Genomic DNA, 27,894 nt, shown 5'->3' on the forward strand with positions numbered 1-27,894 from the left:
CTCTGAGTTCTAGTCATGCAAGCCAGATTGAGTTTGGGCCAGTTACTCTCTCCTCCTAAGAAAGGAATCAGTAGCAAACCACTTCCAAAAGCTTGCCAAGAAAACTGCAGGGACATGTCCAGCAAGTTTCCAGAAGACAAAGGCAACAAAACAAAATGAAGTAAAAATATCCGATATGTTAGGATTTTTGCTGCAGCAACTCCATTGGCCACCTGCAAGTATGAACCAAGGCAACAGCTATCCTATTGTTTTTCCCCAACTACTATTTTACCTCTTTGCAGATTTGTAGAACTGCAAAATGAGTTTTGTTTTTGTTTTTTTGTCATTTCACCCAACAGAGGATCAGTAATGGGTAATATCGAACAGCATCAAGACCCTCAGAAGTTACATCATGATATATACCACATATATGCTTCAATTGCAGATGCCCTTTGTTCCCACAACTCATCACCAAATCAAGTTAAAAGTAATCTTTTAATAATCTTGATTGCAACCCTAAAAATGCCTCCATCATACTCAGATTAAAGGTCCAGATACTGAATTTAAGGCAACGCTCTTGAGCTTCAGGTAAGAGTCTTTCTCTACTCCTTAATGGAAAATCACAGCATGGGTTTTATCATTAAACTGCATTCTACAATATCAAGGGCATTTTATCATCTGAACCCAGTAGTTGGATTCACACACTGCTTTCAGTCATGGTTTGTTGAGCATACCATAATACTCTGCCTTACAAATAACACTATGTCATAAATAAAATGTTCCCTTTGACTTAGCTTGTGAACAGAACCTTTAAGCCTGTTATCTGAAAGTCGAGTCATGGCTACTGGACTTTGTCTGCCAATCTGAAACGTTCCACTGCTTATCCAAATAGTTTCTTCAGTCTAAGCAAGTTAGTATTAAGCTTGTTATCTTAAACATTGTTTATAGACCCAGCAAGTCAGGCATAGCTTAAATGCAGCAAATGACTGGCAACAAAAGGCAAGTCTTCACTCTCTATAAAAAGATGGATGTGGTTTCTCTAGAGACCAACCTGTGGTCACCATCTAAGTAACACTATCTTCTTCCCACAAACACAGAAGCCATCATTTTAGTTTCAAGGCAGGCAACTACACACTGGAAGGTTATAGACCATTTAGAGCAGTTTTTCCCCAATCTCATGGCTGGCTGGGGAATTCTGGAAGTTAAAGTCCATACATCTTAATAGAATAATAGAGTTGGAAGGGACCTTGGAGGTCTTCTAGTCCAACCCCCTGCTCAGCCAGGAAACCATATACCACTTCAGACACATAGTTGTCCAATCTCTTCTTACAAAACTTCCAGTGTTGGAGCATTCACAACTTCTGGAGGCAAGTTGTTCCACTAATTGTTCTTAAAAGCTCAGATTGAAAAACAGTTTTAGAGCCTTCCCTAAGAAAGCGGGCAGGGAGAGACTGTTAGCACCTCTCCATGATTCACAGAGTTTAATTATACAAGGACAGAATTTTAGAAAGTACCAGTTTATTTTATCAAATCAATGACAGTGAAAGTAAATATACAAGAAATATTCAAGCAACCAAAGGCAGACATGGGATCCATATTTTCCAAGTAACGTTAATCAAAAGTGTTTATATGCTGTATCTCCCTCTTACTCCAAAGAACAATTCCTGAAGCAGACCCAATTTTAAAAAAGAATGTTACTATTGCTGAAACAGAACCCTTGGCATAGGCTTAACTTTAGCCATATGTTTAGCAATCCCATAATGACATGATAAAAATCATAGCATGAATTTGCTGCCAAGAGCAGAAAAGGGAGAACAGTCCTTATGCAACTATGAATAAACATTGGTACCAAGCCTTGCCCACACCCCTTTTAGCAACATGAGTTTTGCAAAGGGAAGCAAAAGATTATGTCAGGCTTTTAAAAGAATGCAAAATTAGGAAAAGATCAAGATTATGTATGTCAGGATTTATATGACTCAGGCTGTTTCCCTTTAGCTCCTGCTAAGTAGGTTAAAGACAAGATTCACAACTCCTGTTGTACAAGCAATAGTCTAAAAACAAGGGTAGCAAAATCAAAATTGATAGATTGATGCCACTACATTGACTGAAATCCTTAAAAAGGATTTTTGAATTAATGGATGTCTTCCAGGTAAAAATCTTAGATAAAAATATACATCTCACATGTCATTGTTCTGAGCAGCAGTTTTGCATGATCCTTCAATGGAATGCATAGGATGCTATATAAAGTAAGTAGTACAAGCATCTTCACCAAGTATCCTGAAAACCAGCTCAGCTGCTCCAATTTCACACTTCATTCTGATCTAGTACAGAAGAGGCAGGCTATTTAAAATCTTCTATCTGTCCTAGCTTGCTAGAGATGGATCACAAATTCTCCCCAAGACATTTTTCATCAAGTACAATCAGCATCTCTATTCTTAGAGAAGAAATAGCTGTATGCTCATTCAGAACTTCGAAAGCCAAGAGCATCAGCCAAGGTTCTAAAAGGGAACAAAAGCTTGCTTTAGCATTCTAATGTCTTGGTTGTTTTCATGAAAGAACCAAGTTGCTAAGAGAAAGAAATATTCGTACCATGTGCTTCCAGACCATGTTGTGTGCTATTTCTTAAGCTAGTTGAATTATCTTTGTAAATCAGCCCCACCACCTGCAAAGCAAGAAATTCTAATCAAGTTACCAGCTGACCATGCAAGTGAAGCCAAGAGCAATCTCAGTTTATCTGAGCTACTTTCAGTTGCCATTCATGGCTCTGTGAAGTTGTTGCTCCACCTAAGAATAGACTGCTATTAAAAACAAAACAAAACTCCATAAATCAGAGAAAACAACCCCATCACCCATGCAGAAAAACTGCATAACATCCTTCTGGTATTTTTATAAAAACTGTGCACTTTACTGAAAAAATATAGCTCTATAGTAACGATAATATATTACAAAGCTAAAAAACCCTTTCCCCCCCATTACACTTATTTCAAAGAAAACCAATTTTGCACATAAACATTAATTCTAAGCAGAGATTATTGCATCTAGGATATATATATATATATATATAATACACAGAATAAAGCTTAAATAGTTTTCACAATCATTAGGAGTTTCATTATATTAGTGTTTTACATATAAAAAGAAGTTACCCAAAACAGAGCAGCCATCTTGGAAACTATAAATAGTTCTATTAAAAACAAACACATCTTTGCTTTTATTTTGGAAAAAAATACATAAATATCTTACACTTGTTTAATATCACTTATGATATGAACATAGAAAGCGGAAACATTCTCAGGTTGTGCAATCTTGATCCGAAATGCTACCTTGATAGAAAGATGTCCAGCAACAGGAAGGGAGAAACTACAAGTGAAATATTTATGAATCTATAAAACTTGTATTATTATAAAGCAGTATTTTGATGGATATTTATAGGCAGCTATTGACATTTTTAGTGAAATCACTAAAAGTATCCTATTACAAAATGGAAGACATGATGTTCCTCTAACAATTTGCTTTTGTAGGTGACAGAGTACCTGTCCTCCAAGAAGGAAATCCTTCTTTACATATAATCGCTTCTCAGCAAGACCCAAACTACTAGCAGAGCTACTGAATAATTTTCTCAAGACCCAGGCTAATTTAGGATGCATGTAGTGTAGGAAATTTCATAAATAGCTTTGTTTAGGAAAAAAAAAGATGACAATGGTTGGTGACACCTTTTGTGATCCCTAAGCTGGTTATGGGACAATCCTCTTAACACTTTCTATAAAACAAAGTAAGCTGAAGCATTGCAACCAAATGCAAGTTTCATATACAACCCACTTCACCCAAATATAAAATTCAACAAATTTCCTCTCTATATTTAAAGCGCACACTACTTTGTATGGGGTTTCCCTTCCCCATCCTAGGATTCTGAATGCTTTATTTATTTTATATCCTCATTAGTGGGAAGGGTTGGAAAGGAGGGTTTTTAAAAAAACAAACAAACGTTTGACATTAGATCCAAAAGAGTATTTGTTTCGGAGCATTTTGTCCATGGTCCAAATGCTTTTTTCTTTTCTTTTTACAAAGTCTATTTCTGACTCCCGAGTTGGTATATAAAGCACAGGCAAGCCTTAGGCGTAGAACTCATTTGTAGGAGCTTTCTTGTAGATGGGCTTCTTGCCAAGGTCATAACTACCCTCATCCTTCTTCTTCATGCGGTAGATTAGGAGCAGGGTCAGGAAGACAGCAAACAAGAGCCCAAGTGCTCCACCTGCAATAAGAGCTGAAGTGGAAAGGGATGAAGGAAAGAGAAAAAGAGAAAGGGAAAGGTAGAATAAATGCCATGGAAACTTGAAAAGCTCTGCATTGACATTCAGCTTCAGTCTAGTTGTGCAACTTTATCACTGCTGATTTTGGAAATAGATACTGGGGACCACTTTCTATTCTGCTTTAGTTGACTCAGAATAAATATCATCCACTATAAACTGGAGTTTATACTGAAAGAAAACAAATAAAGGCAGAAAAGCTACCGTAACACTTCTGGCTGAACAATGGATGCCTGGACAATGATCCTGGAAAGCTTCTAGTCAGACAGGAAATGAGAAATCCTTTTTTTAAAAATCTAGCTTTAAAAATTAGGTGAACAGCCATTCAGCAAAACATACTAAATGTTGGGGATTGGGGAAAGACAGTGGATTACTGTCTATGCAGTCATTATATTGCCATTCATATTTTCCAGAATTATCCTGGAATGAGGAGGAAATGAGGGATATGGCTAGATTGTCAGTATTCCAAAACCTCCATCCAGTAGTCAAGAGGGCTGCACTTATCCATGGATGTGATCTGCCTATGTCTTGCATACATAACCTCTACTCCTACCTCTAGAGAACAGTTCATGTATCTGAAATTGATCAAACATAAGCTACTATACAGCTACAGTAGCTTTTCTGGAGGTAGTGGAGCAGCAAATCCTGCTGGGACAAGCTTCTAGTTGCACTGAAATTCCATCAATAAACTCACATTTCTGAACCTTGTGGAGTTCATGGATCATCAATAGTGAAAAAAAAAACTTCTGATGACTTTAGTTTTTATTACATTCATGTAATCAAACATGTCTGGTTTAAGCAGCAATGCATATGGAACACCCAATTCCTTAGAAAAGTTCAACTTAAATGTTCTACCCCCTCATACACATTCTCTTTTTTTAAAATAATAGCTATAGAGACTGGGAATTAAACAAATTAAAGTTCAGCATAGCTGAAGAGCTCCAGTCTGGGAAAAAGTAATTTTAAACCAGTAGTCAAACAATTTTGGAATTTTTTTAGATTAAAACTAGCACTGCAGTATTATAATTTGTTTCTGTATGTGACATTCTTAATCAAAAGCTTTGCTTCAGAAAGCACAGCCTCTTCCTTAGTTATGGAAAGCCGCGTTTATCCATCCATCAAAAAGGTGGTTACCTGCAAGTACTTCTGTTCTCTCAAAGATGCTCCCATTGGCTGTGCTGGCCATTGAGACCTTGTTTGACAGGTCTTCTCCTTCAGGAGGTGTTTTTTTGGGAACAATAATCTCATTGTCTATCACAGCTGGTTCAATTTCATCCTTGGTATCTTTTTTGGAATCAGGAATATAGTTGTCCATGGGATCCTAGTAAAGAGAAGAATGTAAACCCTACCTTAATGTACAGTTGAAGGCAATAGTACAATATAAGTGCAGTTGAGCATTTTCAAAAGCAAGACTTTGATTAAAAAAAACCTCCCTTTATTCTAAGTGTTTCTATTTAGGGCTGACCACATATTTGAAGGCAATACAATGGAGATTGATGCAATAATTGGAGAATAAACAACAGCTCCTTGTTGGAATCAGTTAGGTATGCAACTAGTATCACACAATACCTGCAGACATTAATAATGCTACTAAGGGTTTCTACTGTGTCATTTTCATGCACAGTACGCATCATTTTCTCTCCACATCTTTTTTTTTAAAAAAAAACTTTAAGAGTGGAAGAGATCGAGAAGTTTGCAGTGGGTAACTAGATAGGAACCACATATTTCCAGAAGGTATGCCTTGCACATCATCTAGACCAAATGCACCAGTGTCAGAATCCGCTAAACAGGTTAAAGCTGGTACCTTTAAGATGTGTGTACTCTAACTCCCAGAAACATGCTGGCTACAGAAATCTGGAAGTTGAAATCCACATATCTTAAAATTGCCAACTTTGAAAAGCACTGCATGAAACCATGGCTATCCAGCTGCAGCACTACAGAAGAGGTTTACTATTGTTCTAGGCAGACTGTTCTATTGCTTAACTCATTTACTATCAGGACATTTTTTCCAAATAATCCATTAGGTTTCCGTTCTTTAATTTCCGTTCTTTAATTTCATCCATTCTTTCTTTAATTTCAGTGCATTGTCCTTTGTCCTGTTTTAACTTTTAACCAAGTTTTCCCCTCTTGCATGGGAAAGACATGTATATATCTGTAAACTGCTTTTTCTTTTGTACGTGAAACATTCTATTTCCTTTAATTTTACTCAGAGGGTTTGGTTTTCAATCCCTTGTATGATTCAGACCTTGCTTTTTTATGTTCCTTATGAAAAATGGACCTAATACTCTTAAGTATAATCTACTCAGTCCAGAGTAAAACTGAGTTATTACAACTTCCATGATTTCATTATGCTATTATTAATGCACTGAAGATACACAGTTCTACCACAGCACTTTTCATTTTCAGTATCATTCATGGTGATAGGTAGGAAAGCAAATAACCAGTTGTTTCAGAAATTAAATTTCAAATGGAAATACCTACCATAGAGCTGTTGGTGGCAGAAACCAATTTATCCTCCATATCTGTATAACCTAAAGGAAAGGAAATATTTAATCCTTGCTAAAATTAAAATTGTGAAATGCAGTATTTCAAACAATCGTTAGCTTAATCTTGAGTTCTTTTGGTTAGTTTGCACTAGATCATGCACATTCCTCTATCAAATACGTCCTCTCACTAGATCAGAGGTGTCAAAATTGCCGGCCTACCAGTTACATCATGCAGAGGCTGCAATACGTTGCAATACATCATGTGACGCAGCGGGTTTGACACCCGTGCACTAGATCTTACAACCAGTTACAAAGACCTGAATTACAAGTCATTCAGAATGTATTTTGGCTTGGCTTGCAGAGAATCTGCTGGTTTTTTTAAACACCCATTTCTTGAAGGTGGCATGAGTCCTTGACTCATATTAACCACCAGATTTGCCTCAACTTGTAGTGTGCTAGTTTCAGAGTTTGTTTTTCTTGAGAACACAGTGTACATGAGGGCAATGCATTGTTGCAAGTAGTATGTGTTGAGAATTTGGGAAGAACCAAGACCAGATTGTAGATTAGTTGCAAACAGAAGATAAAAACAGAGAAGGGGGGGAAAGGCCTCTTCAGAAAAAAGTGATAATATAATGTAATGTCAAAAGCCATGCCCACCCCAAAAAAGAGTGTTAAAAAGGTATCAAATTAACCAGAAGATAGCAGGTTTTCTTGAAAGGTTATTTAGAAAATTCAGACAATGTGGGACTCTTCCACTGCTGGGGGGCATGTGGAAACAAGGGTACTGGAAGTATTACAAGTTAAATATGTGAACCAGGTAGGTTAATTCGGATGATCAGAAAATATGAAGCAGCAAGTCCTCCAGTGTTCATCAATTCCACCCAGCTTAAGAACCATTTTGCACAGACACATTCTCAGGTCAAAGCCAAGGAATTCAATACTGGCATCTCAAATTTTTTAAACAAATGGTATTCAGAAAAGTAAACAGCAGTACAATACATACAAGCTGAAATGTAACTTTAGATTTATGAACTCTGTGTGTGTGTGTGTGTGTATGTACACACACAAACACACACACACACAAGCACATACATACATACACAAGAAAAACCAGGAATTAGTTCTGAGCAAGACCTACCTTCTTCATCTCCTGAACCTGAGATCTCATCAACATCATCATAATCAATGGTTAAGTCTGACCTTGCATCCTCATCATCTGGCAAGTCACCAGATGCAAATTCCTCTATGTTCAGTTTTGGATCCATAATCTCAGTTTCTCTCACCTAGAGAGAGAAAGAGAAAAAGAGAGAGAGAGAAGAAGAGTCAGAAATGAACAAATGACCAAACTCAGGGTTTGCAACCCAAAAAGAGGTTCAAAATGGTGAATTTAATAGCCTGATTTGACGATTCAGAACATGACCTAATTTCACAAGTATTTTAGAACTGCATATATGCCAAAACAAGTGTAAAATTAATGAACATTGAAGATTCACAGGAAAAAAAGAAACATCAATTCCAATGCAGAAAATTGCAAGGGAGGTAAGATTAGTAATATAATTAATTGGGGGTGCATATTGTGCAATATTCACAGCTTCTGGAGGCAGGTTGTTCCACTGATTAATTGTTCTAACTGTCAGGAAGTTTCTCCTTAGTTCTGGGTTGCTTCTCTCCTTGACTAGTTTCCATCCATTGCTTCTTGTCCTGCTTTCAGGTGCTTTGGAGAATAGCTTGACTCCCTCTTCTTTGTGGCAGCCCCTGAGATATTGGAACACTGCTATCATGTCACCCCTCACCCTTTTCTTCGATAAACTAGACATACCCAATTCCAGCAGCTGTTCCTTATATGTTTTAGCCTCCAGTCCCCTAATCATCTTTGTTGCTCTTCTCTGTACACTTTCTAGAGTCTCAACATCTTTTTTACATCGTGGTGACCAAAACTTGGTGGAGCAGTGGGCTAATGCCTCCTTACGTAACACCAGCTGCCTGCAATTAGTGCAGGTTCGCATCCCACCAGGCTCAAGGTTGACTCAGCCTTCCATCCTTCCGAGGTAGGTAAAATGAGGACCCAGATTGTTGGGGGCAATTAAGCTGACTTTGTAATAATGCCACTTGGGGTGTGTGTGAAAGCCCTAACAAGCAGGCATATACATAGAATGAAGGCTACTGCTAAGCTTGTAAGCCGCCCTGAGTCTTCGGAGAAGGGTGGGATATAAATGGAATTAAAATAAATAAATAAAAAACTGGGTGCAGTATTCCAAGTGTGGCCTTACCAAAGCATTGTAAAGTGGTATTAACACTTCATGCCATTCAAACTCCTTAGCTGACAAGGGTGTAAGCTGGGATTGTCAGGTCATCACTTAGAAACAGGATCTAATTTGCTCAAAACCCAGATCCAGTAGGAGACAATATAATAGTATAATTTATTGCCCTTCTTGTCCTTGTGTTACCTTCCCTCCATAGTTAATTTTAAAGATGGAAACAAGATTTTATATAATGGGCAAAATGGAATGACTTTTTTTTTTTACAGAATTATCATCCGCTCCCTTTTGCCCAACTTTTATTTTACTTGTATACTCCTAGTGGGTCAAGGGTACTTCTTTTCCCAGTGTGTGAATGCTAATGTCTCAAGCCAACTATATTTAAAGAAAACTGTTTGCTTTTCTGAGGCCTTTACCTATAATAGTAATTGCCTTTAAATGGGACTATTATATTCAAGTCAAAACTGAGATTTGTTTGTACCTCAATCTGAAAACGTGGCTGATGGAGGATCAAAGAGGCTAACCGCTAGTCTGCAAAAAATATTAACTCAATTGAATTAAGCGATCCGTCAAGAACATTACCCTTTATAAAGCAAACTCCGTAACTGCCCTTTGGGGGGGGGAAAGGCTTCAATGCTGGGGCCTAATAACAGATGCAGATATAGTGCTAGCATTGCAACAACAGATAAGCTACTCTACAATACATAAAAGCCAAAGTGACTTTGCCAAGGTTGAGATATCAAACTACATGATTATATCAGAGCTCATTTGCCTTGTACCTTGAAGGAACCAGAGAGGACCTGTATTACAGAGCTACGAGATAAGCCAGCTTCCTGCTGTATACTATTGAACCTTGCATAGCGAAGTGACTGGGACATTGCAATTTAAAATTGCAGGCAACTCCTTTCCAAAACCAATGGATAGTTCTGTTACTTTGATAACTCGTGGCCTTGCTTTTGAAAGCAAGACCTTCCTCTGCCTGAAGAGAAGTATCAAAAGAGTCCTTTGTGCTCTCTGAGCTTGCTTGTTTGCTTGCAGATGTTTCTTTACCCAAACTAGGTAACATCATCAGTGCTAATAATCATCAGTGTCTAGCACTGATGTTACCTAGTTTGGATAATGAAACGTGTGCAAGAAAACAAGCAAGTTCAGAGAGCACTAAGGACCCCTCATGTCAACCCTGAGTTACACATATTCTCCTTTATTAGAATTATCAGAGTTTGCAGTCAGCTATAATTTAATCCACTTATTTAGCAGCATGAATGAGAACCTGTAGTGTACAGAATGGAAAATGAACAACTGAGGACTAGAGTTATCCTTTCAGATTCTCCTACCCACAGACCTAAAGGTTGCAACATCCATTATAATGTCCTTCTGGAATGTTTATGTGTCAAATTGCAGCTTTGAGAATTAGATCAAAGTACCTGATACAAGCTCAGTACCACTTACAGAGGGTGCCAAATGTCTTCAGAAATTCCAAAACAACAAGGTATGGCAATATGCCCAGCTGCAAAATCTAGAGGGTCTGTATAAATCTTGCATGATCAGAACTCTGCAAACAGGATATGTTCTGCTAACAAGTTTTGGCTTCTGATGCCAGGGTTATGGAGAACTCTTTGTGCATGTCACTCATGAACTCATACCTTTTGATTCACTTTTGTCCTATTTGCAGAACAGACATAAAGGACACACCTATATGCCAACTCAGACTTGCATTCACTATATTGACTAATCAATGCAACTTTCCTTCAACAGTCATGCTGTTGCTAATAAGAGATTTGAAAACACTGAACAAATTTTACTGCAAGAAAAGAGTTGAAAACAGTAGATAGTGTATTAAAAGAGGATAAGCAAGATCCAGAAAGATGCATATATAATCACCTGTGTTCTAAGTAGCTGCTAGAGGAGTTTAATTGAAATAATGTAAATAGATTTTAGTGGTAAAATGGAGCACTTTACATAATCAAAGACTTCATTCAAAATAATGTCTTTCTCAAATTTTAAGATCATATCTATATAGTGTGTGTGTGTGTGTGTAAGAATAAAACATGCTTTAGTAATACTCTTTCCCATTTATATGTAATACATTGGATAAAAAAATTACTTGCATGCATAATCTTGCAGTAAATGAAATCTTTCATCAACACCTAGGATGATTTTAAAAGTAATTATAATTTTCAGACTCTTTTCAGATTTTGTTATGGGTGTAGTAAGTGCTGAAAATCCACTTTCAAAAAGGTACATTAAAGAAAAAAATAGTTGAACATTTAATAGCCTCTTTACTAAAAGCTCATATTCTGTAATATGAAAGCCCAAGTTTGTAAAGGATACATTAAAATACTGCTAGGTATCAATTTGTTTAACATACTGTTGAAAGTCTGTTTGGTATATTTAATTGCAGGTTACCAATCACAGGAACTTCAAACAATGTTAAGTACTTCTGAGTCTAGTTATTCAATCCTGACTGATGTTGGGCATCTTCACCATCACACCAAGATCTTCCTTGATAAGGCAGCCATATTTTTTTGCTGTTTAGTTTTAACCTGATCCTTTACCATATTGGCTGAATCTGGCCTGTTTGATTAGTTTGTGTTCAATTTAGCACATAGATATGTCCACAAGGATCCATCTGTCCACGTATATGCTTTCAAAAATCTGTAAGTGTGTGTATATCTGCCATCTTTCAGACTTTGATATACCCACTCTGCAAAGAGCAATGGTATATCCATGAAATCACCAAGAGTTGAACTCAACTAAAAAAAAAATGACTTCCTTTTTATTGTGCCAAGAAACCCAGACAAAGGGTCAGCTAAATAAACCCTGACAAAGAGTCGACTAAATAACCAGATTAAACATGTGAACAAAGTTTTCATTTGAAGCAGACTATCTGATTCACTCAGAAATACAGTGCTGAGGCACAAAGAACATTACACAATATACTTTATATGAGTAATACCAAGTTTATTACAAACTTCCTATGAATAGACAATATACTTTCTCCAAAACAAACCCCATACTCAAGAGTTTTAATTACACAATTCTGTGTGCTGAGGAATTTCAAAGCCACAATGGTAGAATGGTCAAAGTACTTGACTGGAAGGAAGAAGAAGACCCAGAAGCCCACTGGGTAACTTTGAGTCACTCATTCATTCTCTCAGCCCGATTTACCTCACAGGTTTGTTACTGAGGTGAAAGTAGGATAGGATAAGATATATGGAGCTCCCAAATAAAAGACAGGATATATATGTAATATTTAAATCGGGCTCAACTAGTCCACCTTTAAAAAAAACATATTCGCTGTCTTTTCTGATAGATATTAGTGTTCCCCCCCCCCCACATTTCAGCTTGATAAAGGTTGTTTTATACATTTTATATGAAATATCCAGTAAATATTTAATTGGCAGTATATATGCAATCAGCCAACTTTATCTGGTCCTCTTAATATTCAACTCAAAGGAAAAAAGGGTTGATATGTAACATTGCTATTCTTCTTTAAGAGTCCCAAGTTTCAGATGATATGCTTTGCCTAAACAAAGCCCTCCAGATTTGCCAATTTTGCTTTTTGTAGAAAATAAGCTGGCAATTTTACATAGGATCCATTAGGTTGTCAGTTATCAGTTTTTTCTACACCAGAAGTGTTCACTAAATACATACTATATTGAAAAAAAGCTGGATAAAAACAGAGTTGCTATACATTCCAATTCTTATGAAGAGACACGGGGATGGTGTACTTGACTTGCTGGCTATGACCTGTTTTTTTATATATAAATATAAAGCCTTACTTGGATTCAGAACATGAGGTTAGCATGATATATAGATTCTGGCTTTGGGTTTTTTAAAACTCCATCATGACTTCATCACGATACATGTGCCAGAAAGGTTTTTGACAGAAAAGTTCTTACAGCTCTGACAGTCTCTTCTTCTGCCTGGCTCTTAATCCACTCTCCAGCTGAATCCTTTAGCTACTAGAGTCTGTCATTTCTACATTTAATCCAGTTCCAGTGTATTTTCTGAGCATTAAGCAGCTTTTACCCATATTGAATGCCAAGTGAGATTAGTAAACTTCATAGGGAGGAGCAGAGGGGTGGAGAAGCAGATTTTCTAACCTACAAATCGCTGAAAGATTTACTTCTCAGCTACCAGCCACAAATCTGTGCAAGCACACAAGCATGCCTTGAAGCTGCTAGTTAGGAATGGAACTGCAGAAAGATATAAATATTTACAATCCTTATAATTAACTGTACAACTAATATGCTCAATAATGCATAAAAACAGCATTTAATGCAGAGAGTAAAGATACTTTTAATGATGTGGCTCTCAGAAAAGGCAGCAAACCTGGATTAGACAAGCGTTACTTAAAATTTGGAATAAAATTAGAAAACAAAATTACATTAAAGTACCAGTCTGGTTGTCCACCCTTGAAGCGATAGTCTACCCAAATTTATTTAATTTGGAAAACAGTACTATATATAAGGATATTACGAATGAAATGGGAGAACTGAAATCTAGACAGGAACTAGAACAACAAGGGATAAAATTGGAATGGTGGGCTTACCTACAGATACAAACACATTATGGGAAAGATAAGAAAGAGTGGGGGCTAAATATTCAAGAAACTGCATTGGATAAAATTTTATTGGGGCCAGATGAGAAACAAATAAGGAAATTGTATAGTTTGCTATTGGGGTACAAAAGGTTTGAGGAACAAGTTAAAGAACCAATGCTGATATGGGCTAAAAATTTGGGATATGGCAGATTTTGATATCTGGCAAACTCTCTGGGATAGAACTAAAAAGATAACGCTGGCCTCAGCTTATAAAGAAAATTTATATAAAATGTTTTATCGGTGGAATCTCCCCCCAGCACAATTAGCCAAATGTACAAGGCAATATCCCCTAGCTGTTGGAAATGTTCCAAAGAATTAGGCACTTATTTTCATGTTTAGTGGTCCTGTAATAAGATGCAAAAGTATTGGCAAAGGATTTGGACATGGCTAGAGGAAATATTAGGACGGAGAGTTGAATGTAGACCAGAATTTTTCTTGCTTGGCATAACAAAAGAGAAACATAGCAAAGAAGAGTTATATTTAATAATACATATCATAACAGCAGCGAGAATGATGTTCGCCCAGAAATGGAAAAACAGTGAAATACCGGAAGAGAGTGAAGTGATAAGTAAAATTTGGACGTGCGCAGAAATGGACAAGTTAACTTTGGAAATTAAAAATAAAGACCAGTCAGATTACTACAAAATTTGGAATAAGTTTTACTCATGGTGGCATCAGAAAGGAAGGTCACAACAGAAACACACAGGATGCTGATTTCACATATTACTAGAATAAGGTGGTTGATAAGATTGAATATTCTATAACTGTATATAAATGATATGTACATAAAGTGTATATATGTATATAAAATACAAAAGTGATGTAATGACAAGAAGGATTGTCAGACCGTTAACACCTTGTCCAAAGTTTTTAAATAATAAAATTTGTTATAAAATAAAAAAAATAAAAAAAGAAAAGGCAGCAAACCTAATAGCTTCTTTTTCGTGACTTGAAATGTTTGGGGTCCACTTAAAAATTTTAGTTTATTGATTTTCAGACTGACTTGGTGCTAATTCAGAACACCAATTTGCAGAGCATTTTGAAGACAATCAGGTTTTAGGGAAATCTTATCTGTAGCTTTAGCAAAAGAAAGTCTATGATTGAAACTTTCAAATCTATCCAAGGATTGTTCAAAGCCAAAGATCAGAATTTTCTACTATAGATGTCGTATTTTCTGTTTTCAATAAGACAAATAATTAAATTTCAGACGGTTCTATTTAATCCTTATTAATGTGTACATTATGGCAAAGAAAGTAAAACAGCCACAGCAATCAAGTCCAAAATTCTGAGCCAAGAAGCTTGGGAAATGAAGTATCCGTGTATCATTAACCATTTGCAGCCTGCAGAAGTATATTTATTTTTTCAGTACCCCAAACAATTTGTATATCTTACAGTATCGGACCAGTTCAAGTGATAATGCATTTTTAGGAATGCTGCCATTTTTGCAAGTTGCCAAGGGGACAGAGGTGAATTAATTTGCTTCTCTCCTGGTGAACTGCCTTGTCCATGATCTTGCCTAATAGTATCCAATGAAGATGCAAAACTCTCTGGTTGGGGTGTGGCACTTATGTATGACAGGTGGGTTTAAAAACAATTCTCAAGTCAATAAAACATTGACTTTTAATGGCACTATGATTCTTGCCAGTCTTGATTTTTCAAACATGCTATTTCTTGATTCTGTTCTGACTCAGATAGGAGGTGCAGGACGAATGGATCTTATTAAATCTAAAACAACACCCTGCTCCCTCCCAGACACGGTCACACAATCTCACGTGTGTACTCTTTGGTGAACTGTACATAATTCCACTGTTTACTTAGGTGGGCAATAATACAGCTTGGCCGTGTTTGCTCAATTTCCCAGGAATGAGCAGACTGGAGAAAAGAAGAAAACTCACACACAGACCACAGGCCCCTTTCACACAATGAGTGGGTAATTGTCTTCCAATTTCTTTTATCTTGCTAAGTATCTGATGACTTTATCAAAATTAGGAAGAACTGACACAAGTGTGTCTTTATCAGGGCTATTAAATCATTTTGAATCTAATCTTTAGGTGATGGACCAAGGTTATGCAAGATTGGATTAAAATGGCAGAAAACCCCTGGTTAAGACATGCTTGTATCAGTTCCTTCCTAATTTTCTCACACTCCAGGCAGATACAGATTTGAATGCAGAGGTCCTAGGAGCAAATGTTTCTGTTGTCATGAGGGGGGGAGGGGGAAGAGAGATTACAACCAATTCTTCTTCCTGCAGCTCCCTTGAGCAGGAAATTGAAGATACACAAAAGGTTAACTGAGGACTAAAACTTAAGACCCAGATGTCTGCTACCATATTTTCATCTCAACAGTTTATAAAGGACTAGAGCAGACATGTCAAACTGCTGGCCCACGGGCCAGATGCATCATACTGAAACTGAGCCCGCCCTGTTGCTGGCAGGCAATGGGGGAAAAGTCACGAGATGTCGCACAATGTCACGTGACGTCGCAAGTTTGAGATGCCTGGATTAGAGCAACCTTTCAAAACTAGCAGGATAAAAGTTTAGCTACTAATATTTATTAATTAAACAAATTTATATAATATTTTTTGGGCTTAGAGGTCTCCAAAATACATTGACAAGGTTTAGGGAGCTTTACAGTAGCATTAAGCTCACCAGATTTACCTAACATGACTTAACGGACTGTGTTGTTTGGACAGAACCTTATTGAGAGAATTCTAACGGCAGCCCCAAAGGGCAAACCTGACACTCCCATAGCCTCTCCCCTCATGCAGTTACCACATAACTTCGTGGCAGTCTACATGGTCCGGAGGGTGCCTCAGCCAAAGTAAATCTTGTGTGCTCTGCAGTTCATTAGATTTTCAAATCCCTCATTTACAAAAATGCTGCTTGAGACTTGCTGACCATTTGGAAAATTTGTAATTTTTACATCTGCTCTGACTCCTGAAGTTCCTTCAAAAAACCCCTTTGCTAAGGGATTGGGTAAAGTGGTAAAAGGTTACGTCTTACAACAAGAACATTGAGCAAGAAAACAGAAGTATCACTTCATTCAGTCTTATGACTCTACAGTTCTAAGGAAGTTTAGAGAATCCTTCTGTCAGCAGACTCTGGTGAAGTTACGGTCATGCACCAATTCAACTCTGTAGGTATCAAACAAAGCACCTTGTTATGCAAGACCTTCACCCCATCCCTCCAACTTGTCAGAATACAAACTACATTTTAAAATAAAGTCACTTTTGAATGGGAACTAATCCTATGGGCTCAGAGAGGTAGAATACTTGGATTATGTGCCTTCAAGTCATTTTCAACCACTAATGTTCACACAGGTTTCCTCCATAATCTGACCTTAACTTGGTCTTTCAGGTCTGCCAACACTGCACCCATTGCCACTGTAACTGGATTCATCCACCTTGTTGCTGGTCATTTCTTCTTCCCTTCCACCTTTCCCAGCATTACAGACTTTTCCAGAAAGCACTCACACTCATTCTGAATGTGTGAATTACAAGAACATGGATGTTAACAGAACAGGCAAGCTAACAGGAAAGAAAAAGGTAGAATTCTCTATTTAAAATTATCTAAAGATAGTTGTTTAGGTAAATAAAGCAGTGCTCCTGAGAACATCCAGTTAGTATAAGCCAGACATGTCAAACACAAGGCCCGGGGGCCAGATCCGGCCCGCGAAGTGGTTTCATGTGGCCTGCAAAGCCATCCTGGAAACAGTGAGGGAACGGCCCCCACTGCCTTGGCCCTGGCCCAGAGACCCTCAGATCTGTCCGACTCCTGCCCAGGCCCCCATAAGCACCCTTGATGCGAACGATGTAGAGCTGGCCACGCCCACCCAGTAGGCCATATGCACTCTAGCCATGCCCACCCAGTAGGCCACACCCACCCTGGCCACACCCACCCGGCCCCTTGAGGGCAACCGCAATGCTGATGCGGCCCTCAATGAAATTGAGTTTGACACCCCTGGTATAAGCAGTCCAAAATCATGCTAAGAGAAAGGAAGAGTTGACATCCGTTTCTCATATCAATAGTATACTTGGATCCAGCCAGATATACATGCAAGGTATCAAAGAAGACACAGAAGAACCAATTCTAAATTGCAGAAAATTACAAATTTAAGCATTACTCTGCTAGAACCGAACAAATATTCTGCAGTTGGTCCATAGTGGCCAACCAAATGTCATTAAGTCATCAGCATAAAATATTAAACAACTGGTACTCACAAACGTGAAGCCTTGGATCTGCCATTTTGACTATTGTATATACTACCCACTGAGTAGCTTTTGATCTGAGGTTAACATAAATCTTTTCAGCACAAAGATGCATTCTACCTCCATGCTTAGTCTATTTTTTTAAGTATGTCTCTCAAATGTTTGCCATATCAGATTAACTTTTTAGTGTTAAGAAAGTTTTGTTTAATTATTTAAGTGTCTGACACTCTATTTGTTAAATCTGATGTAGTCAGCCTGCATTCAAATATACTATGAAGATAATCTAGACTTGTTTGTACAGCTAAATTCTTGCATGATGTCCATGCTAACTGTTTTAATCTAATCAGGATGCCTAAAGATTAGCATAACTTTCTTAATTTTCAACTAATTCAGATACAGCCTTTGACCTTTATGGTTAATTCAGCTTTGCAAATCCTCCAGTTTTGACTGATATAAGTCTCCCTATCATCATCCCTAGGAAATAAAGTGAAATACATGAATGTATTACATGCAGTAATTCTAATCTAGTTCATTATTTCAAAAGGTTAAAATTCTATTAGCTCTTCAATTATACTTCCCATAATTTCTCAACTATAGTCCCCAGATTTTGACCAGAGTTGTTGGGAACTTCACTTCAATAACATCTGGACAGACTGTTCATCCCATTCTATAAAATAAAGATATTTAATTAGGCAAATAGATGCATTAGTAGTAGCAGCAGAAAATAGATTCAGGCCAAGAAAGATAATTATTTTCTTGCTTTGCTCCCATGAACATTTTATATTGAGTTTGCCTCAAAAACAGCAGTTATCCAATTTGGAGGAAAGGACCTAGAAAAATTAAGCAGAGTTGGACTTGTTTAACATTTAGACACAGCAACCACTAAGAAATCTCAGGATCCTAGGTTAGATTGAAAAACTGGAAAAAAAAACATCCCAGAAGGCGGCAATGGCTAGAAAATTAAAGAACACGTCCATACGTCACCAGGAATCTAGTTCTCAAAGGACATTTTTATGATGCCATTGCCACAAAAATAACTAGTAATTCATTCCGTTAAAAAAAATTAAGTCACTATGGAGTCAAGTTCAACCTCTGGTGTTTACACAGATGTATCCAGTGCAGTGTTCTTGGCAAGATACATGAATAATTTGTCATTTCCTTCTTCCAGGATGCATTTTGCCTTCCTAAGCAATAATCTACAGTGCATTTACACCCAAATATTAACATGGCCCAGCTTAAGTTTCTAGATCAGGCAAGGTGGCCAAACAGGACCACATGCATACACCTCTCTGAAAATCCTGGAAGTTTTATTTTTACCTAAAGGATTCCAATATTCTTAACAGAAAGATTACTTTTTCTGTCCCCACAAAAAAGCTCCTTCAAATCCCCTGATTAAATATAATTAGATCCTTTTTCTGTAGGGCTGCAGAAATTCTTTTTAATTAAAAAACATCTCAGCATCAAACAGTACATGTAAATTCTATATGTTCTAAATAAATACATACTAATGTCCACAGCATATTTCACTTTAATAAATTTCTGCACACAACCCTTTGTATTTTCCACTATATTCAGAAAAGAGACCCTCATAAATATTTTTGCTGAATTACGCTACAAGACTGGATTGGAAAGGCTAACCATTAATTCACAGGTTCTCAGGATACCTGCTTTAGTGAACTTCAGTTCCCCATTTTCTGAGTCCAGAGGTCATTGTGTCAGATAATCAGTGTGCATCATCCACTCACCCAAATTATTTATTTTTGCCTAAAACAAGGTTAAAAACAAAATCTGTTAAGTGATTAAATGAAATATATCAGTATTAGCATTTGGCCAGCTGTAGAATGTCGATTAAGGAGCAGCAAACGACCACTTCAGCTAAAGGGTTTTAAGTAACCATTACAATAAATATGTGTTTGCTTCCCAAAATACAAGGAGTTTCCATAAGCTATGTTTATTTAATTATGTCTCATTTACAAACAGCAAGGTGGGGAAGATTGATTGATTGTGAACTCCTTGTAACAAGGACTTAACCTTTTCCTAATGTAACTCCATCCAGTAGAATATATTGCACTACTAATGTAATATGATGCTTTGCCTATAGGAAGTAGAAATGAGGAATGAGGGACAAATAAGAAGTTGACTATATAAGCCTATTCCCAGAATATAAAAATGAGACCAGGAATACCAAACAATGTTGAATGACATCCCAGGAGCCTTTAATTAGAAGGACCTGAGGTTTACAATGTGTGGGCGAGCATTATTGTGAACCATCACCACACCGGAAGTCAGCATGTCCCATGAGGGCATAATACTGTTTGCTATATGTGAAGACATTGTTTGTTACATTATTTTATAACTCATTACATTGTAACTTATAACTATGATTTAAAGTATACCTGAAAGTAATGTACAAAGTCATGTTTTATTTCACATGACTCTACTGAAGAACACATCTTGAAAAGGTATATATATTACAAAAGCTTAAAACTAGCTTCTGCCAAATATACACTCAGCACATTGCAGTGATATCAGAATACTGTGTATAGATTTCACATAATTGTCCATATCAGAGCTGCATTCCCATAGCCTCTTATCAGAGAAGTCAAATAAATTAAATTCAAAGATTACTTGCAAGTAGATATTATAGAACTGCAACACATGTCTACATATAAAAGATATTATATGTTTTTTTCTTTTAAAGAAACATTTCTTATTTGCTTCAGAATTGAGTGTATGTATTCAGGGTCATTCCTCCTAAATTTCAGTATAATTACAAAAGGCAGGTCTCAATAAAGCTTTTAAAAAGAAAACTATTAAAACTAAAATAATCATTTGCTTGAAAATGATCAGTCTGCTATCTTCTCTCACCTCCAAAGATAGGTTCTGCTGCAAAATGGCAGTGCAACCTCCTGTGTTTCTGCCTGAGGAAAAATCGATGTTCCACAGGTTTACCACATAATATTTTCTTTATATCAACAGGAATCCAAAATCTAATATTAAGTTCTCATGCTGAGAACTGATGCTTTCAAATCTGATCTTATATAGTAACTATGGACACATCTTGCTTGGAAGTTATTTGCAGAATCTATCTCTGCTCTGTTGGGAAGTGCTGAGCTTCCTGAGTCCCCTCAGGCCTACATTCTATGGCAGATCATTGCTAGAATCTGTCTGAGGGCTTCTATTACTTCCAAATCCAAACAATTTGCCCAATGGTCAATAACAAATACCGGTACTAGGAAGTCAAACATCTTTGGGCAAAATTCACCTCCCCTGTCTAGTTCATAACAATGCAACAGCTACAAAGAGGTAGAGAAATGCTGAGTTTTCAGCATGCTTGTGTACATTCTGTATGCACGTCGACCTGATACTAAATCTCCTTTACAAGGTCTTCTCTCCTCACTCCATTGCTGTAGTTGACAAGATTCAGCATTTCCTAACTATGCTTTCCCTGCTCTACAAGATCCAAAAAGTTTCAGATCAGATGGATACAGGATGTATTCTTCATTAAATACTGTTTCTAATACTTTTGCAATATACCTTCCTCCATTCCCTATGTGACATAAACCAAACACTAGGAGGTTGTCTCTAACCCCCAGGAGTTGTTTCCACTTAGTCATCTTCCATCTCAAGTAGCAACCTGTAGACAAAATCAATATGCCACAGTACTACATCATACTCTTTCCACATGTTTAATCTTTCCAGCGTGACGTACTGGGCCCAGAGAGCAAGGCATATTAACTATAGCAAGAATTTTCCTAGGAGGAGATCAGGCAGAACCACTTACACAGTTTTCTATGATGCCATTGCCCCCACTATAAAGTTTTACAGTATCACAGCCGTGCATTTAGACTCAAGAATTTGGAGCATTTCTTTTAGAAGAACAGTGGGTGCTTGACAAGTGGTGAAGTGGTACAGTTTCAAGTGATGGCAGTGAACAGGTGGATAGAAAGTATCTTACTGTTATTGAAGTCTCACAATGTAATAAACCACATCCTAATTCTTTTGCTAGTAAATATGAAAACAAGCTAACTCACTTTAGGGTAGCAGGATTGACAATGAAACTGAGCCAAAACAATGCAATATCAATATTCTGAAATGTATTTTATAATGGCCCTAGTTCTGTGCAATTTTTCTATTATACACTCAACCCTAGATTAATGGAAAATCAACAAATACTTTCTTTCTGCTCCTAGACATAAAATCCAGCTAAATTAAGATTACAAAAATCTGGACAATCATATGGCTGCCAAAAGATTCTAGTGGTCTTCCAATTTTGGCAACTAGTAGCTCTGCTCAACTTACAATAAATTACTACCTGGGTCTTGGATGGTCTTCTAGCACCCAGTAAGTTTGTTAGGTCCACTTCTTGCAACCCAAACCATGTATGACCTATAACCCAGTGGCAATGAAAGGATGCCTGAAAAGATCTAATGCTCCTTCAAACATAATGCAAGTCAGAGTTCACAAATATAAAGTCATATTGCAGTTCTTTGATTTTGTTTTTATATATTGTTTAAATCCACTTCATTTGCATAATGTGAACTTAGCCATTTGTGCCTTATTCAAACCATGGCCCCAGAACATTATAGCTTTATAGGCATACTGTTTACATGGCACTATGTGTCAGCTTTAATCAGTCCACTATTTTGCTGATTTCTTCATTTGTTGTTTTTATTCAAAAAGTAGGAACATGTCTAGACAACTCGTTTGCTATCATATTTATACGGGAAATCTTATGAAGTCAAAGACTGAAGCCAGTTAAGATATCTGATACAAACTAAACATCCTTTTTTCTTAATGTTTTTTTTTTTTCATTTCAAATTTCTTTCCTCTGTGTTTAAAAGACTTAAGACACTCTCATCTTCTGGAGATGTTGATTGATGGCTTTGGATGGTACAGGCCCAACCATATTTTAATTCTGTGGCATGTTCTGTCTCCTGTCCCATATCCCTACATGCTCAAGGGCTAGAAACTATATAAACATCTCAAGAACCATACAAAATATTTGGCCATTCACTGCTAAATATATACTGGAGATGCTAGTAAAAAGAAGTTAGTCTTCTTCGACTGTGTCAAGCTACAAGGTGCTTCTAACACAGTCAGTCTTTGAACAGCAGTTTAGTCTACGGACAGGGAGTTATATCATATTGGCCAAATGAGGGTACATCTGTACTGTGTCTCAGCCTGTCTAAACCACACGTTATAGATTGGAAATAAAATTACATATTTAGGCTAACAATGCTGATTTGATTTTGAGAGACAGAAAACAAAACTGGAAAAGAGTAGAAAGAACAAGCCTGAGGGATCCATGGCAGCAAGACAGGACAAACCGGTTTGTTCATTAATAATGCTGCACTACTTTTCAAAACAATAAGCTCAGCCAGATTCTTGTATTTTTTTGAAATTAGATTAACACTGCCTGAACACCAAGATTGGAAAAACTTGGCATGCTGCTTTTATGACACAGAAGCTCAATCTGATTCTCTACAGCAAAGCTTTGTGAATGCCAACTGTCACAGCAGTGTAAAATATGATTCATGCATCACCCTTTCATTATAGTCCTTGGGGGGCCTTCCAGAAAGAGTTAAGAGGAATGTGTGCAAAATAAAGAGTAAAAGGCAGCATTAAACCAGAGACGTGTAACATAGGTAAACACTTATCATACAGATTAATCAATCAGAGCTCTATTAAAATGTGCCAAATGAATAGCCCACGAGGAACCTGGAACAGTTTTCAGCAAAAACAGAAGGCTGGGGAGGAAATGACTAAATAGATTTTGCATGGCTATAGTAATTTTAATGTCCAATCATTTAAGACATTCTTTTACAGAAAAGCTATTCATTCAAAGTTACAACAGCACTGAAAAAAAGTGACTTAGGACCGTTTTTCACATTTACCATCTTTGTAGCATCCCCATGATCATGTGATCAAAATTCAGATGCTTAGCAACTGACCCATACTTATGCCGTTGCTGTGTCCCAAGGTCATGTGATCACCTTTTGCAACCTCTTGACAAGCAAAAATAATGGGGAAGCCAGATTCACTTAACAACCATGTTACTAACTAATCAACTGGGGCAATTCACTTAACAACTGCAGTAAGAGGTAGTCAAACGGCTAAAATTCCCTTAAAAAATTTCTCACTTAACAGAAATTTTGGGCTTAATTGTGGTCATAAATTGAGGACTACCTGTAATCTATAACAATCCAGATGTTATTGAAGTACCACTCCTAGCAAGCCTCAGCACTGGTTAAACTGCTGAGAATGGCAACTCAGCATCTCCTAAAAGCCTAGAGTCTTTCTGATCCCTCTTTTACAGAATACCAAGTACTGGTAGTTAGAATCTCTGAACTTTTTTACTAGTCCAATAAGGCAATAAAATCAGCCCTCAGATTCATATACCTTTCTGCATGGATCCACTTAAAACAAGTGAGAACCTCCCATGTATTTTATTATTCCATAAAATTAAGGTGAGTTGGTATTTAGAACTTTCTCTGAAAAACTAGATAACTATATTTTACTAAAGCCTGAAGAAAACATCAACACAACCTTTGACTGAGAAATTGCAGGAATGTTTAAAAGAAAAGTGATTAATTTCAGAAACTGTTATCTTGAAATTCTCTCAGACTCACTTATCCCTTTTGAGTCCAAGACTTTTTGCATTTTTAAGCTAAATGAATGTTGCCTCTGATAATAAGTCCATAAATTGCTACTGCTTATAAATAAAGATAAGCTATGCAGATCCATTAGTAAGAAATAAAAGTTTGTGTTCCACTAACTAAACGCAGAATTTTTAGGAACAATCAGGCAAAGGATAGCAAGCAGCAAGTACAAGAGGGTTAAAATATTTACGCTTCTGAAGTCTACAGATTACTGCAATCCATACCCAAATCCAGCAAAAACCGAAACCATTTGCATGAGATCACAGAACATCCTACAATTACAGGAAAAGGCTCAAATGACAGAGAAGAAAGCAAGACAAAAACTAAGCTGGCGAAGGAGTAATACAGCTAGATATGAAATAAGATAAAGGGGACAGAACCCTAACTCTCACTCAAGTTGCTAAAAACATAAGCAACATTTCCTAAGTATAAGCTGTTGAGAGGTAATTTAGCCTGAATTATTCCTCTATGCTGCTGTTCAAGCATTCTGATCTTCTCCCAGCATAACCTTATAAAGCAAGTTGCAACTAATCTCCCACCACAGCCTCTGAGGAGACACAAAGCTTTAATGAATTTTATTAGATTTTTATCCCGCCTTTATTACTTTATAGTAACTCAAAGCGCAAACATACTTAATATCACTTCTTCCTATTTTTCCCACATCTCCGTGAGGTGGGTTGGGCTAAGGCAGGGATAGGCAACCTCGGCTGTTTTATGACTCATGGACTTCAACTCCCAGAATTCCTGAGCCAGCCAAGCCTACCCCTGGGCTTAAGGGAAGGTGACTGCCCCAGTCATCCAGCTGCCTTTCTTGGCTAAGGTGTTACTAGAACTCAATCTCCTGATTTCTAGACCAGCAACTTAACCACTCCACCAAACTGAGATCAGCAACAGGCAGACCAATGTTTGGCAAGGTCAAAGGATGAAGTGTGTTTGCAAGAGGATAAGAGAGTCTGGCGTAAAAATTGAAGAGAGAAGCAAAATAAGAGGCTTTCTTTTCTCAAAAAGCAGAAGGTGGTGAATGCACCAGGAGCAAAGCAATCACATTCAGATTTACAGGAAAACCCCAGATCTGTAATGTGTCAGACTACTGGGAATTTCACTTAATGGGTTCTGTGTGACGATGGAGAATTGCAACAGAGCCAGGCTTTGGGGTCAGCGGTTACTCATTCCACAGCTATGAGCTGGAGGAAGTGCTAAATAAGGCAACAACACGGCATGCCGTTTGCCAAACTGCGCTGGGACTTGGGAGACTCCGAGAACATTTGGGGCGGGGGGGGGGGGAGGAAAGGGACCAGGAATCAACCAGGCAGCCACCAGATGATGAAACCCATTCCGCTGGTCGTAAAAGGACGGAGGAAGAGATTGCCAGCGGGGGCCAAGCTTCTCCCCCTTCCCCAATTGCAGTAAGTTCAAAAGGACCGAGAAGATAGATGCGGGGTTAAGCAAAAGCTACGCTGAAAGTAATAAGAAGATCGAGTAAGAATAAACTACTAAACGGAGCCAAAGGGATTGCAGCGTCTCTCTCTCTCTCTCTCTCTCTCTCTCTCTCTCTCTCTCTCTCCCTCCCTCTCTCCCTCCCTCCCTCCCTCCCTCCCTCTCTCTCTCTCTCTCTCTCTCCCTCCCTCCCTCCCTCCCTCCCTCCCTCCCTCCCTCCCTCTCTCTCTCTCTCTCTCTCTCTCTCTCTCTCTCTCTCCCTCCCTCCCTCCCTCCCTCCCTCCCTCCCTCCCTCCCTCTCTCTCTCTCTCTCTATCCTAACTTCCTGCGAAGAAAGGGCGACTCGCTCCGGCTTTAGCCCAGCGTTCCTCTCTATTCCGGCGTTTGGAGAAAGCGTTACTTGAGAAAGGGATGAGTTTCTCTTCAGAAGAGGGGGGGACGGGGGGGGTCCGTCTCTCCGGCGTGGCACCGGGAGTACAGGGCGATCTCCTTTTTCCCATTACTTGACCCGGCAAAGCCATCAGGGGGAAGAAGACCGGAATCCCGGTACCCAACTTCGTCCTAACTCCGCCAGCGAGAATGGCTTACCACAGCGTTTCCCAACCTTAGGAACTTGAAGATGCGTGGACTTCAACTCCCAGAATTCCCCAGCCAGCTATGCTGGCTGGGGAATTCTGGGAGTTGAAGTCCACGCATCTTCAAGTTCCTAAGGTTGGGAAACACTGGCTTACGAATCCAGGCCGGGCAATTTCCCCCCCCCGCCCCCCACGATCCCCAAACCCACCGCCAACCCTTTGCTGCCCCTCCTCCTCCTCTTCCCCCTCCACGCAAATCCCCACGTCGCCACTCACCGACTCCGCAGCCACGCTGACGGCGAGCAGGAGAGCGGCGCCCAGGCCGGCGAGGCGAGCGAGCTGCATGGCGTTCTGCTGGAGACGAAGCGAACAGACGGAGCGAAATCAGCCGCGATGCGTCCGATGTAACCCCCCCCGCCCGGCGTCGGCGCACGGCTTTCTTATAGGCGGCCCGTGACGGCCCGCCTGGTTGAAGGAGGAGCCAAAGAAGGGGCCTCTTTCTGCCAGGACGGACGGCGGGAAGTTTCCCCGCTTTCGCGATTTCTTTCCTACTGCTCGCGCCGCCCCTCTCACTCCCTTTAGGCATGTACCGTAGATCAGTGTTTCCCAACCTTAGGAACTTGAAGATGCGTGGACTTCAACTCCCAGAATTCCCCAGCCAGCTATGCTGGCTGGGGAATTCTGGGAGTTGAAGTCCACGCATCTTCAAGTTCCTAAGGTTGGGAAACGCTGCCGTAGATTGCGTCTTGTTCCCCGGCCCTTCACAACAGCCGGTTTGGGTCGTCCGCCTATTTCAGTCTGAAATGGAGGTCTGGCCGCCAGCGGGCGATACAGGAATGTGTTGCTTCCGCACCGTGAAGTAATGGAAGGATGCTTGGCTGTTTGATTTTTACTGGCCCCGCTCTTGGACATATAAGTAGCCATCGGTTTACGACCGTAATGGAGCCCAACTTTCCTGTTGTTAAGTGAGACGTTGTTAAGTGACTTTGCTTTGCACCCGTTTCACGAGCTTTCTTGCCACAGTTGTTAAGTGAATCACTGCAATTGTTAAGTGAGTGACACAGTTGTTAGGGGAATCTGGCTTCCCTGTTGACTTTGCTTGTCAGAAGGTTGCAAAAGGCGATCTCGTGACTCCAGGACACTGCAATGGCCGTAAATATGAGTCAGTTGCCAAGAGTCCGAATTTTGATCGCGTGCCCATGGGCATGCTGCAATGGCCGTAAGTGAAAAACGGTCATAAGTCACTTTTTTCAATGCAGTTGTAATTTCAAACTGTCACTAAATGAATTTTTGTAAGTCGAAGACTACCTGTACTCTGTAAAATCAGTTAGAAAACAAGGGGCAACCCAGCCAAAGGCTTGTAATTTATTCAATGAG

The 27,894-nt window shown here is 38.6% G+C and overlaps 2 protein-coding genes across 2 annotated transcripts in view; one reads left to right on the top strand and one right to left on the bottom strand.

The window, feature by feature from the left end:
• Positions 1–27,894, top strand: part of LOC310638086 (uncharacterized protein) — an 880,437-nt gene that overhangs the window by 779,026 nt on the left and 73,517 nt on the right. The window lies entirely within an intron of this gene.
• Positions 1,484–27,018, bottom strand: SDC4 (syndecan 4). Its single transcript, XM_083358839.1, has 5 exons — positions 26,794–27,018; positions 7,911–8,055; positions 6,768–6,817; positions 5,421–5,607; positions 1,484–4,243 (listed from the first exon to the last, which is right to left on the bottom strand). The coding sequence occupies exons 1-5, from the start codon at positions 26,860–26,862 to the stop codon at positions 4,092–4,094; spliced, it is 603 nt and encodes a 200-aa protein (XP_083214965.1). The 5' UTR covers positions 26,863–27,018; the 3' UTR covers positions 1,484–4,091.

Source organism: Vipera ursinii, assembly GCF_947247035.1.
Source record: "Vipera ursinii genome assembly, chromosome: 3".
NCBI lineage: Eukaryota > Metazoa > Chordata > Lepidosauria > Squamata > Viperidae > Vipera > Vipera ursinii.

Excerpts from the sequence above, each read along its gene's own strand:
- SDC4 (XM_083358839.1), bottom strand. The coding sequence starts at position 26,862 with ATGCAGCTCGCTCGCCTCGCCGGCCTGGGCGCCGCTCTCCTGCTCGCC. Across the intron at positions 8,056-26,793 it reads TCAGCGTGGCTGCGGAGTCG|GTGAGAGAAACTGAGATTAT; the intron begins GTGAGTGGCGAC and ends TTCTCTCTCTAG. Across the intron at positions 4,244-5,420 it reads GAGAACAGAAGTACTTGCAG|CTCTTATTGCAGGTGGAGCA; the intron begins GTAACCACCTTT and ends TTTCCACTTCAG.